Genomic DNA, 14,459 nt, shown 5'->3' on the forward strand with positions numbered 1-14,459 from the left:
AATATTCCTTTAAGATATTTAGCAGATGTTAATAAGAATATGATGCTTTCCAAATTAAAAGCTCTTAAACATGTCTCAGAGATGCTCTACTACCTCGCTGCCCAGTCAGTAAATTACTTGACAGATAGTGTTTTTGTAAAAAGGATACTTTTAAGAAAGTTGCTTCCAGACAGCCCTTTAAAGGACAATAACATCTATCTAGCAACCCAGAACAAATTCAAGTGAGTTTTAGAGATAACCAAGCAAATATTAGTTTATTGTTTGATGTTAGCAAATTGCTAAGCTAACACATAATACATTAATGAGCATAAAAATACATAGCACATACAAATACTAGGTAAAATAACCCATTTATAATTACACTGAACTTTTTTTTTTCTTATTTACAATGCCTTGCGAAGGCAGTATTTTTCAGGTTTTGGTCAAAGCCAAAATCCTCCAACTTTCCCGCTCTTTTTCTGTCATGAAATATTGTTTTATTGACAGATATTCCGAATGAAATTGCACCTTTTAACCAGTGGCTGCCCCTTTCTCCACCTCCACATGTTGTTTCTCATCTTTCAAATACTAAATCGCTTTTTATTCTCTCTATCATGCCTTTTAATGTGTCAATAGTAAGACTTAGCTATTGTTTGGGCTTAGCACTGGAGACCTAGCGAAGCCATTAGCCTAGCAGCAAGTCCCAAACAGCTAAATTACCCGCTTTCTCTTTTACTTCCCTACTCTTAAAGTAATAACACAGGGAAAATATAGCCTCTTTTCTTAAATTCGATGCTACACTTTGTGAAAGAACTGATTCAGAGGAGAGAGGGGTGCACTGTGAGAGGCGGGGGTTTAAAATAAGTGATAGGTGTATGGGGGAAGGAAAATTGGAAAGCGCCATTGGCACAATACAATAAAGGCATCCTGTAATTTGCTGTGAATCCCTACTCTTCTCTTTATCAAATCAGACATGCTCAGCCATTTATGTATACTCTTGAATTTTTTTATACTTTCCTTTTCCCTCCCTCCCTCATCTGTGTAACAGAAAGATATTTTATGTCTGCAACCAATTTCAAAAATCACAGCAAATTGGAAAGTTTATAAACAATTAAAAGCTTTATGTTCAAGGAACTAAACAAGACACCTTATCAAAGTAATATTGAGAAACATGTTATTTTGGTGTTCACACTTTTTCAGACAATATGAAATGTTAAAGTGTTTTGTGTTGTTTACTAAGAGATGAACCCACAAGAGACTTGGGCACAAGGGCATCCTCGGAGTAACTTTAAGCTTTTAAGTTAAAAGTCAAATTGCACTAATGTAAATCGTGCACAAATGCACAAATGTGTGTTTTCTCCTTTTTATGTCTAAGATTTTTTTATTTATTCTGTCCTAAAAATATTGGGTTAACAAATAAGTGTAATAAAACCCACTTAGGGGTATACAATATAATGAAGGGTGGTTGTAACTGAAAGGTTGGACTGTGTTTACATGAATCAGATATGGACATAGGAACAAATAAATAAAAGTATAGTTCATAATATATGTGGGTAAATATGTATATTCAGTTTTCCCAATTTCATTATTTGTGCCATAGTTTAAATTACATGTGCAAAAATGAAGTGGAGAAGTTTTTTTTTTCCACTTGTGATATTTAGGAATTCATAAAAATGTATATTTCTAAATATAAGTTTAAAATGATAGATATATTATAGATAGATAATTATACATTTTGGAGGATTATTATACATAAAAAATGGCCATTTTATAGTATTTTAAAATATATGTTGCATATGTGTGTGTGTATGTGACCTATTTTATATCAGTGAAAACCATACATGAACATACAGATTATATGTTTTACACGTATTGCTATACATCACATTTGTGTATGGGACAATTCATTATTTACCTTTTCAAAACAATAGTTTGATGTTTTAAATGTTGCTGTTTTAGAAACTGTTTTGTTCTTCATAATTGTTTTATTGTTTACATTTGGCTGAAAGTGAAAGTTTAAAAAAAGTCAGGTTCCCATCATGACAACTTATATAGTGTGACAACATACGCCACTATTTTAATACATCTAATTTATTAGACCTTTTATAGACATCCAAAGCATCCCAGTCAATCTATGTATAATACAACCACATCCATTTCAATACTATTGCAAATGTGTAGGAGGAAAAGTGTTCTCTAGTAAGTTCAGTGAGCCAGATTCAATCTAATAAAGGATGGACATATCAGTATGGTTGTGTCATAGTCCCTAAAAATAAATTTACCTGATTTAGAGCAGAGGGAGCAATGACATAAGGTAAAACAGTGAGATATATGAGACCAATATGACTCAGACTGTGTGTGTGTGTGTGTGTGTGTGTGTGTGTGTGTGTGTGTGTGTGTGTGTGTGTGTGTGTGTGTGTGTGTGTGTGTGTGTCCACACTTAGCAATGAGGGCAAGCAAAAGGCTTTGATCTCTATCTTAGCTGCTCCAGGAAATGAGCTCCGTATTAAAATCCTACATGACACACAACCCCAGAGCTGAGCACAGCACGCTGTAAAAACAAAAACACAAATCCCTCTCTCCCCCACTCACACACACGGACACATCTGAGCACTCTGCACTCGACAGGAAATTAAAACCTTTTAAAATTACCAATAAACCACAGAGGCTCAGAAATGAGAAAATAATCAGTGATTATTCACAGGGTTTTAAAGTGGACAGCTGAAGAATTCAATGAGGGCTTTCCATTACTCCATTTTCCAACGCATCCACAATTTCTAGCTCTCCACAGCCTTTTCCATAACTGTATTCAAATAAATGTCAGCCCTTTTGCAAATCAAGGTCAGCCATTCAAATATGGAGGGTATCATTTCAATTAACAGAGATAATTAAGAGAGAACATGTACAGTAGGACAGAAAAGACTTAATATTGTGCAAAGCATTGCATTTGAAAACTTCACAGCACATCAACATAATTTGTAACCTGGCATAAGGAAATATACATTTTGTAACTCATAAATTTGCTAGATCTTTTGAACTAAGCACTGTATCGATGGACAAGGTGCCTACTGTGTATCACATTGTGTGTTGTTCTGAATCATATCATGATATAAAATAACTAGTAGGTAATAGTTACACTTATCTAGTTAATGTGTGAAAAGCTCTTTTTCGTGATGTACGTAATCAGAATATCCACGATTAATTAATTTAGAATATAATTAATATAATAATAATATTATTAATATATTATAATGCTTTCATTTTCAGAAATGACGGAAAAGCATCTGATGTCTTCCCCAATTATTTTATGCCTGAAAAGAGCATATAGATATAATATGGATTGGGTTTGGAGGATATGGTTATAAATTCATATTTGCAGTTGATTTATAAGTGCAATACTGCCCCCTAGTGCTCAGAAAATGGCTAAAGGAAGCTATGATATGATCATTTGGGTTAAGTCTATTTGATTTACTGCCACAATAAACTTAACTTACTATTTAAAGATATTAATGGTCATACTTGTGCTAGAGAGAGAGGGCGAGGACTCAAAATCAATGTAGAATCAATGTAGAATGGGCTTTATAAAAAAAAAAAAAAAAAACACTACCCCGAAACGAGGAAAAACAAAATCTGTCCCAGGGCAGAGAGACAAAAGAATGGCTGGACCGACCTGGACTTAGGGTTGCCAGTTTTGAAATCGTAATATAAGACACTCTAAAATTAATTAGTATTGTAATTTTTAAATGTAAGTTGTTAATAAAAACTGTATATCCTTTCTGATATTCTAAAATTAGAACATTCCTGACACCCCTCTCTCTCTCTCTCTCTCTCACACACACACACAAACACACATTTATAAGTATTTGTGGAGCGGAGGAGGGCGGGGCCTGGCTGGAATGTCGCACACCCGGTCCCCAAATGGCCTGATGGGGCACGCGAGGGATAAAGGCGTCCGGTGACGACGGTTCGAGAGAGAGAGAATTACGGGCATGTCCGTCATGTGTGTGTTTATGTTTGTGTGTTTTGGTTTATGTTTTCAATTAAATTATTATTTATATTGACAAGATGGTTCTTGCCTCCTCCTTGCCCATCGTAACCCCCTTACAGTATTTTCTTTTTATATTTTTTATTTATATTTTCTATTTTTTTACTTTACCTGTACTTCTTGTATTTATGACTCAGTGGTTGTATTAATATATTGTTTGATCTGTGTAATATTATACTTCTTATTGAACATAGTTGTAGCACAGTTTGTGGACTTTTCAGGTGGTCCCTTACCACACCCTCCACATTACTAACACATTTTAGCACAATGTGTGGACATTTCACACGGTTCCATACCCACTGTATAAAAAATGTCCAACTTATATTAATGTCAAATTAGCAATCTGGAACAATTTCACCATCCTTACAATTATACCATCTGACCAGGCTTAAATATGGGACAAATCACATCCCGTATTGATTTGATACAGGATGCATAATTTCATCTTTAAATACAGGACAATCCCATATTTTACGGGACAGGTGGGTGGACAACACGAACAGGGTGAACAACCACAATGAACTGGCATGGGACTGGAAACACAGTGAGGTTAAATAGGGAAGGAAATGAGGAGTGTAACAAGGGAAGGCAGGTGAGGTAAATTAACAAATAACAAGGTAACAAGGGGGGTGGGGTATCACTCACGACTGAACTGACACAAGTGCACATGACAATGAGAAAACACAAAGCCAAGTGCACTCACACAACAAAGGCCAAAACACAAGAACACGTGGCAATCAAAACCAAACAAAGCTGTGTTCACACAACATGACACAAAACATGAGTGTCAAAATTCAGCCACAAAAAGATCTAAACAAAACCAACAGAAGTGGCTGAACCCTGACAGTCATAATGGGAATTATTATAATTATATATATATATATATATATATATATATATATATATATATATATATATATATATATATATATATATATACTATACATGGTACAACAGGGCTAAAGGCACTCTGGAAAAATCCACATTTTATTTTATTTTATTTTCTCGCAAAACACTAAATAGCAACAAAAAAATACCACAACACTTTCCTAAACACCTGTCACCCACACTGCAAAATTTTCCTGATCCATGAAACTTTTTTGTTTTTTTCAGTCTTGTTCAAGAAGTGAAAGAATAGTAACGGGGTAAAAATCCCCCCTGTTGCAGGGCTAAATGTCCCCATAAGTGAGGCGAATAGATTTGATATGAAGAATGTTCAAAGTGGGCTCACATTGACTGATCCAATCACAATGAAGGATTTGTTTATACAGTAGAATAGTGTACAATGGGGCTAAAGGCTCTGTGGAGTAAAAGGCTCCTTTGATTTATTTTCTCCCAAAACGCTAAAATTTTCAAAAAATAGCACAAGACTATCCCAAAGACCTGTTTGTCTCTGTACAATGGATCATTGCATGTAAAGTCTAACGATCGATTTCAAGGTAATTTTTTTATAGTTTTTAAAATGTTGTAAATGTTTGTAGCTAATGAATATCCTGAAAATTATCACATTTATTTTGAGACAAAATATTAATTTGTCATTTTCAATTTGTTCAAAGTTTAAATAACTGTCCAATAAGAGAAAGGATAGCATTTGGGGTTAAAAGGGGTTAAAGGCCCTTATTAAACACATTGTTTTTCTTAAGTGAGGGGAATATTTGTTATGAAAAATATTCAAAGTGGGCTCGCATTGACTCATCCAAACATAATAGAGATTAGTTTGTTTATAGAATACTTGAGATGTAATAAAATGCCAAATGTGTTTAAAATTAACAGGAAATGGTTGACTTTTCTGAAGTTATTTATTTTAAGCATCATCTTAATTTTTTACTCAAAAAAGCACCTTGGTGTCTCAAAATTATTAGCATTAGTTGACACATTTTTTCACAATAACTATTGCCGCTGTATCTACATGATATAATTTAAAACCCCCATAGGGGCCTTTTACCCCAAGTTTTAATCGGAACAACCTAAACAATTAAAAAACGTAACATTCATAGTTTTATTAATTTCATTTTTTACCAGGCTACCAGGGTGCTATTCCCCTCAAGTGCCGAGGCCAAGGGATTAATGAGTACACTTTAGTAACTATTAACTAATATGGAAACATGATTAACCATTCAGTACGTAATAGTGAACTGATGACTGAGGTAGTTCACTTTTAAGTAATCACTAATTACTGAATTTGATCTGCCTCATTAAGAACTATCTACTAGCTGTGGCTAATTTAATAACCTCTGTATGTGCCCAACCTATGTATTCTTATATCTCTTCTGTTCATTAAAAAATACATTCTGCATGTTTCATATTGCTTTTTTTTTTATATATATAATTTTGGTAACCCATAAGTAATGAGTCAAGTGTTACCTCATAAGTATGACAGAATTACTAATGATCTGGACCATTATTTTAAAGTGAGGGCCATGCTAACAAATTATTAATTAATGAGATCTTACTGTTTCATTCCTTGGGAGTTAAAGGTTATCTGGACCATTATTCTAAAGTGAAAACACATTATAAACCATTAATAGTAACTGAGGTGTTACTTGTCAGTTAGAAATGAATACTCAAGTGTTTGTTCCTACATTTTATTCATTAAATCAAACATATCAAGAATTCACAGACATTTAAAAAAAATCTGCCATTGAATTATGATTTATTTAAATAATTTAACATAATTGCAAAGGCTACAAACCTTTGAATGGCTGGTGCTCACGGTTACTACATGCTTTAAAAGTCTTGTATCTTAACATAAAGTAAAATAATAAAATAATGTTTCTAAAGGACAAGCATGTTGATCTCTACAAGACTTCAACAGAAAACGAAGTGAAAACCGATGTGCAGCATGAGGCCGATTCCACATGTGTAATTCCGCCCTAGAACGTCCACTCTGTAAATGCGTAGTTTTTAGCAAATTAATTTGAATTGTTTCCTTTTTTGCCTATGTTCAGTATGAACAGAACAGAACCTATGTTAAAGTTTACCGCGTTCAAGCGGATCGACGGGAGGGCCGAGCAAAATCGCTCTCACTCTTCTTTCAGTTTCAGCATGAGCATTGAATATGGTAAACCCTGACTGGATTAGAAGCTTAATGGACCAAGCACTCATTCTTTTCTTTTCACAGGTTAAGCACATACATCTGTAAGTTGACTATGGTACACTACCAGACACTGTAGCCATGATTTAGAGAGCTGTTATGTTCATAAATTAATTCCCATAAAGGACACACGTGAGGTGCTTGTTTTTCATGATCATGCTCACAATAAAAACATAATCATTCACATGTTTTGATTACTAATTAATAAGGAGTTATTTTAAATTAGCCATGAGGAAAATCAAATTCAGTAATTAGTGATTACCTATCAGTTCACTATTACTTACTGATTGGTTAATCATGTTTCCATATAAGTAAATGGTAGTAACTAAAGTGTTAATGTAGTACTACTCATGAATCATGTATTCATTCCTGCATAATTACCTATTAATGACAGACCATTATTCTAAATTGTTACCCCTGATATTACTCAGGCCCCTGAAGCTATGGACGAATGCACAGTGCAGACACTGCACCGCTTGCCTATGTAGAATCCTGCATGTTGAGTATTTATAGCTGTACTCATGCAGCAAAGAGCCTGGTGTCATATCCCAGATGACTATGTGTGCATTAATATTGAGCCTCTGTATCTGTTACAGACAAGGGGACTAAATATAGTCTGAGCCAAACGACAGCATGCACATGGAACACACACACTCACATGTGACCTCACACACTTCGGCTCGCTTTAGAGAATTTCCAATTGTACACTGCTCCTCTGTCAGCTGTTCACTGGTCCTGAATGTTTTGTTTTAGCATGATTCACGTCTGTGCACAAGAAGGGTAAGTTACTAGAGCCTTTGCTGTAGTGTGTAGAGTGTTGTGTACTTCTTAGTATGCAATTTGATGTTTCCAATGATTGTTAAACATGCTGTGCCAGTAACAAAACAATGCGGACATAAATAAATGGTAACTATTTACTGCTCAACTATTTTCCTGAGTTTACATTTTGAAAACTGATTTTAAGAAATATTAAGACTTTTTAGGACCCTAGAGTTAGGTAACCCTGCAACTGCAGATTGTAAAGTTTCAGAACCTGGCAAAAACTGTGTGTTGAGCATCCAAAACGGTTGCTACTCCGGGACATCGTAGGACCATAGTCTGTCTTTGTGAGCATGTTTGTTGGAAACATCTGATCTGTGAATTTTCTTTCTCATTTACAGGGACATGAACCAACAGTCCTGGACACTGAATATCAGTGACAGGCAGTTTATGTAAACAATCCATGGCATGGAAGGTGACCTGGATGTCTAAAATGAGTGGGTGCTAAAGTGAGACGCCGTTTGGACATTGACATTGTAGCTTTAACTACCTGTTGATTACAGATTGTTGTTCTTTGAGGTTATGGGTCTGTCAGATGACACTGTGATTGGCCGGGGCATGAACAGCCCTGACCCACTGGTGCGTGAGGCCTATATGATGGCCTACGACTATATCAACTATGTGGCGGCAAAACCAGACAACCCACTAGGTCCTGCACCATCCTCTGCGACTGCTGCCCTGCGCTACGCGGGAGATGAGCTGCTTGTTCGCTTCCCCATCTTCTTTCGGCGCTGGCCAAGGGTTTTTCAGGACGTGACTGAACAAACGGCCTGCCCGACCCTTGTTTCCATCCTGGATGAGCACTTTGCCCCTGCACGGCGTAGAGACCTTGCCTGGAGTGCTGTGCTGTCCGTGTTCGTTCTAGCTGGCCAACTTGCTCTGCACTGTCAAGAGAGGGGTATGACAACAGTCCTGCCTCAGATTCAGGAGTGCGTGGGCAGCTACGTAGAGAGAGTCATCTGCCCAGAGATTAGGAATAAAGGAGGATGGGTGAGTATTAAGTGTAAAATTCAGTCTCCCTAAAAGTCAATGGCAAGAGACTCTTGTTGAGTCTCAGGATATGGTTCCATTCTAAAAACACTGATCTTGTCTAGATGGTAACCTTTGTTTTTCAAAAAAGTCCCACGTGCGTTATCCATTCACTGTGAATTTGGAGTCTGGCATCAACCCAGCCACTAACCCTAACTTAGCCCCTACTACTAAATTTGGTTGCAGCAAATGTACATTTTGCAAGTTACCACAATATGGAGGCTGTGGGAAAGGAAGTTCTGCCTTTAAGTTAAAAGAGTCTATTGGGTGAGGGCCACGTGGTCACTGTGCCATTCACCAACAAATATGCGCACTCCCCGATAATTATATGTACGAAAAGAAATAATAACAGTTCTTTTGATTAAAATGTATTTTTTAAAAAGGTGGCATTTTGCACCACACTTGGTCATAGTGATATAGTGTACAGTAAATATAGGGGCAATAGTTATAGTGCAAAATTTGTCAACTTATGAAAATAATTTTGAGAGAGCCAGACGCTTTTTCAGAATAACCACTTCAGAAAAGGGTGCAACCTTTTCTCTTAATTTCAATCACATTAGGTATTTCATAACATTTCAAGTATTTTCAAAACCTGAATCTGCATTGTTACTGGATCAGTCAATGTGAGCCCCCACTAATCACATATGTATTTAGTCTTAAAACAAAAGTAATGATTTCAGATTCTGAAATTCTCATTAGCTACATCATTTTGCAACATTTTAAAAGTCATTCAATTTGAGATAAAATTACCTAGAATCCCATCCTTTAAACATTGCATGTGATAACCTCATGGGACAATTTTTTAGTGCATGGTGACAAACAGGTGTTAAGGAAATTGATTTGATTGTTTTTGTTGCTATGTTTTGAAAGAGAACAAGTGCCTTTTACCCAAAGGGGCTTTGGGCACTTTATACCCTACTTGCCCGCCTTAAGGAATTTTACTCAAATAATTTACTGTCAATCACCTCACTTTTTTTTTTAAATTTGTGTCTGTCTCTATACATTGTTCTAAGTCGGGTTTCATCAGTCGTTTTGGAGAGAAGCAGAATCTTGAAGACCAGGTGAAGAAGGTGTGCTGCTGGTCTCTACTCTTGCTGACTGTTGGGATCCTGAGCTACTTTGTATGGGCAAGAGGGAAAACTTAGACCACAGCGCCATCTGCTGAGAAAGTGTGCCAAGGACACACTTTTGAATGTCAGCTCTACAATGATTGGTTGGGTTAAAATAGTACACATATTTAGGGTGGCAAGTAGATTGTTTTGAAAATTGTAAACTGAACTTTGCCGTAAAATTATGGAATAAAATGTCCAATGATGACTATTTGTTTACACTTCCCATTTAGAACAGCTCTAGTTACACAAAGGCTGAAATCCAGTTATGATTTAGAATTTATTTTCAAGTTACACGCAAATGCTCCTATTCAAAATCTTCCTAAGTGTCAAAAACAGGGACACTTAACATGTTTAGCATTCTTAAACTCACAAGGCTAATTCTTAAAATTAGTTTTGACAAATACCATTGCAATGTATTTACCAAACTAGAATTTTTAAAGAGTTGACCCAGATACTGATTAAAAAGCAGTCAAGCATTGTTGAGAAATCCTTCTACCCTGTAGGAAAGTGTCTCAGGTTGAGTTAATTCGGTGTACTAAACCAACTGACTAAAATAGGCAATGAGTGGCTACTTTCAAAAATATAAAATGGGTTTAAAATTTTTGTTACTACAAAATACCCTACAATTGTTAATTCATTGTTTTTATTTAGTCACCCACAATCCATCCCAGATGTGGATGACTTCTGCAGAACACAAAGATTTTTAGAAAGATAGCTCAGAAATATCTGCTGGTCCTTACAAGAAAAGTGAATAGTATTCATACCATTATAGCTTTAAATATCACTTAAATGAAACCACAGAAGTGGTAGGTGTGGGAGAGAAACAAATAATATTGGTCTCTTTCACTTCAAATAACCACTTTCATATGTGAAATTAAATCCATATGTGACATTCAGATGGAGTAAAAAAATACTTCAGGTTTGAGGTTTCTCACCCACACCTATTATCCTGCTTGGAATATATGGATTAAACACTTAAGTATTATGGATTACTTCTATGGTTCCTCTGTGATTTTAAGAGCTACAAAAGGTCTGATAATCATTCACTTGCATTGTATGGACCAGGCCCATAGTCTTTGTATACGTTTAAAAAAAAAAAAAAAAAAAAAAAAAAGACACACTGTACCAAAAGGAAAGCCTTTTAATGACATGACATCTGTACAGACAAGAGACAAAAACAGCATAATTGAAACCACTTAAAAGAAAAAAAACATTTGAGCTTTGGAAAGGTTTATCATGTAGGTCAGCAAAATGATACATCCTGGAAAACACCACACACGCATATTAAGAGATTCAAGCCAGCTCTTCCTCTCCCTCTTCCTCAAACTCTCCTTCCTCCTCTGCAGTGGCATCCTGGTACTGCTGGTACTCAGACACCAGGTCATTCATGTTGCTCTCGGCCTCAGTGAATTCCATCTCATCCATACCTTCTCCTGTGTACCAATGGAGGAAAGCCTTGCGCCTGAACATGGCAGTGAACTGCTCTGAAATGCGCTTGAAGAGCTCCTGGATGGCTGTGCTGTTGCCGATGAAGGTGGCGGCCATTTTCAATCCTCTGGGTGGGATGTCGCAGACGGCGGTTTTGACATTGTTAGGGATCCATTCAACAAAGTAGCTGCTGTTCTTGTTCTGAACATTGAGCATTTGCTCGTCCACCTCCTTCATGGACATGCGGCCACGGAAGATAGCGGCGACTGTGAGGTACCGGCCATGGCGTGGTCGCAGGCGGCCATCATGTTCTTGGCATCGAACATCTGCTGTGTGAGTTCTGGTACAGTAAGAGCGCGGTACTGCTGGCTTCCTCTGCTGGTCAGAGGAGCGAATCCAGGCATGAAGAAATGGAGACGAGGGAAGGGCACCATGTTCACAGCCAGCTTCCGAAGATCAGCATTGAGCTGGCCAGGGAACCTGAGGCAGGTGGTGACACCGCTCATGGTGGCGGAGACAAGATGATTGAGGTCACCATATGAAGGTGTGGTAAGTTTTAGTGTGCGGAAGCAGATATCATACAACGCTTCATTGTCGATGCAGTAGGTCTCGTCTGTGTTCTCAACCAGTTGGTGGACAGACAGTGTGGCATTGTAAGGTTCTACCACAGTGTCGGACACCTTAGGAGAGGGCACCACGCTAAAGGTGTTCATGATACGGTCTGGGTACTCTTCACGGATCTTACTAATAAGGAGGGTACCCATGCCGGACCCAGTGCCCCCACCGAGAGAGTGGGTGAGCTGGAAGCCCTGCAGGCAGTCACAACTCTCTGCCTCTTTGCGAACAACATCTAGGACGGAGTCCACCAACTCCGCTCCCTCTGTGTAGTGGCCTTTGGCCCAGTTGTTTCCAGCACCACTCTGACCTGTAGATTAGGCAAAATATTTTAAATCTCACTTTTCTTCCCTTTTGACAAATATAAATAAAAAAAAGAAAATGAAATCAATACAAACCGAAAACAAAGTTGTCTGGTCTAAAGACTTGACCAAAAGGCCCAGACCTCACAGAGTCCATGGTACCAGGTTCCAAGTCCACCAGCACGGCACGGGGCACATATTTGCCACCTACAATAAAAGTCACAAAACAGGTTTAGAAAGAAAATAAAATGTTGCATGAACACCAATGCACTCTCAATTAAAGCATAAACTGTGAACAAACCCGATGCTTCGTTGTAATAGACATTGATCCTGTCGAGTTGAAGATCGCTGTCTCCATGATATGTGCCAGTGGGATCAATTCCATGCTCGTCACTGATGACCTCCCAGAACTGCAAAATGTTATAGATACATTATTGCATTTGGGGATTTGATTTAAAACAATATATATATATATATATATATATATATTTTTTATATAAATTTACAATATTTTTCAAAGGGGTAATTAATGTTGGATTCATATGTTTTGTAAATTGTAAGGCAACAATGCAGTCTTTCATGAAGTCGAATAACATTTTCTTCCAATGTGCATAGTGCTTTCATAACCGAGGGGTCATAAAAATGGCGCCAATTGTTCTCGCAAACTCCCACGTTTAGAACAATTGGCATGTAGTTGATGAAAGTATATGCCTTGTACATTGAATGAATAAATTGGATACACTTGTTGCATTTTTTGTACAACTGAAATGTCTCTAAAAAGTTTCCCATGACGGCTTAAAACGTTTTTTTTTTCCTTGCTTAACTCCTCCCTTCTGAAAAACGCGCGCGCGGCAAGCACCTCTGTTGGCTGAAATCCATATAAGCCGCGAGCTTTTTGAAAATTCTGCCTACGTCATAAACCTACGCATCACTTCCGGCTAAAGTTCCTGCGCGCTAACGCGTCATTAATGATTTTTCGAGGGCCTCAAAAAATCTTCCAATAAACAAATCGAAGCGATTGTATTTAACAGTATTTTATTAAAATCCGTTCAATTTAGTAATTCAAAAAGATGCTGTTATGACAGTATTTAGACAGCGGTTATTTCCTTTGTCGCATTGCAGTGAGGTTAACAAAGGGGAGTTCCAGACAGATGCCGCATTAACAGATGGCATGAAAATAGTCGCTTTGGAAAATAACTACTCGCATTCGTTTTCTTTGAAAACATTTCAAACCGCTTATGGTTTACATTTAAAATAATATATTCAAAGGTGGAAGCACATGTTTGACCCAGTTTGAACATACGGTTCGCGTTTTGACTGCTCGATTGCAGCATTATTTACTTTCAATAACTGCGCGCAATAAATGAAACTATAATAGGAAGAGGAGAATAGAACGTGCTGCTAATTTCATAAACACTACAACGATTAGTTAAATGTTGAAAATCTAATATAAATAGTTAATTTATTTAAGAGCAAACGCAAGAGTCATAAAGCACATACTTTGGCTCCAATCTGGTTACCGCATTGTCCGGCTTGAAGATGTACAATTTCTCTCATTTTCGTTCGGCTGTTCACAGATTTCAGGAAGCAGAAGAGCTCTTCTTTCTTCAACTGAGTTCAAAGAATAGGCACGACCCCCCTATTAATAGACTCCACATCTTCCGCCCCTGACTCTATGTATTAATATGTATCAGCATTTCATTGGACGTTTATTTTTAAAGCCCGCCCAAAAGTAACCATGTGTCCAATCACAACAGAGAAAGAAAACGCCGATTGGACATCTCTCATCGACAATCGCTCAAATTTGATGTCAACGTATGCTTTTCTACGGTAACAGCCCGTTGTAAGAAAAGAACATAGTTGACATACCACAGAAGCAAAGTACTGTAAAGAAGCTCACATATGAAAAGCTGTAAATAGGTCACAAGGGACGGAAACACTTGTTTCTTTATGGCGGTAAAATACTCGGTGTGCCACTGCAGGCTTTTCTGCTCAAGGCTCATTCTACAGTAAATAAAATACAAAATACAGCCGTG

At 37.2% G+C, this 14,459-nt stretch overlaps 2 protein-coding genes across 2 annotated transcripts; one reads left to right on the forward strand and one right to left on the reverse strand.

Annotated features, from left to right (window-relative positions):
* The first annotated feature begins 7,749 nt into the window (after positions 1-7,749).
* LOC127630742 (apoptosis regulator R1-like) lies at positions 7,750-10,573 on the forward strand. Its single transcript, XM_052108482.1, has 3 exons — positions 7,750-7,898; positions 8,279-8,927; positions 9,980-10,573. The coding sequence occupies exons 2-3, from the start codon at positions 8,460-8,462 to the stop codon at positions 10,109-10,111; spliced, it is 600 nt and encodes a 199-aa protein (XP_051964442.1). The 5' UTR covers positions 7,750-7,898; positions 8,279-8,459; the 3' UTR covers positions 10,112-10,573.
* Positions 10,574-11,184: 611 nt separating this feature from the next.
* LOC127630741 (tubulin beta-1 chain-like) lies at positions 11,185-13,995 on the reverse strand. Its single transcript, XM_052108481.1, is given in 5 exon segments — positions 11,185-11,796; positions 11,799-12,431; positions 12,520-12,630; positions 12,725-12,833; positions 13,924-13,995. Coding segments are annotated over 5 exon segments (1,335 nt in total). The 5' UTR covers positions 13,981-13,995; the 3' UTR covers positions 11,185-11,371.
* Between the last annotated feature and the right edge of the window lie 464 nt (positions 13,996-14,459).

The sequence above is a fragment of the Xyrauchen texanus genome, chromosome 37 (genome assembly GCF_025860055.1).
Source record: "Xyrauchen texanus isolate HMW12.3.18 chromosome 37, RBS_HiC_50CHRs, whole genome shotgun sequence".
Classification (NCBI taxonomy): Eukaryota; Metazoa; Chordata; class Actinopteri; order Cypriniformes; family Catostomidae; genus Xyrauchen; species Xyrauchen texanus.

What these genes read in the sequence shown, in the direction of transcription:
- LOC127630742 (XM_052108482.1), top strand. Translation starts at nt 8,460, where the DNA reads ATGGGTCTGTCAGATGACACTGTGATTGGCCGGGGCATGAACAGCCCT. An exon ending in TTAGGAATAAAGGAGGATGG is followed by an intron (nt 8,928 to 9,979) that starts GTGAGTATTAAG and finishes CATTGTTCTAAG; the next exon opens with TCGGGTTTCATCAGTCGTTT.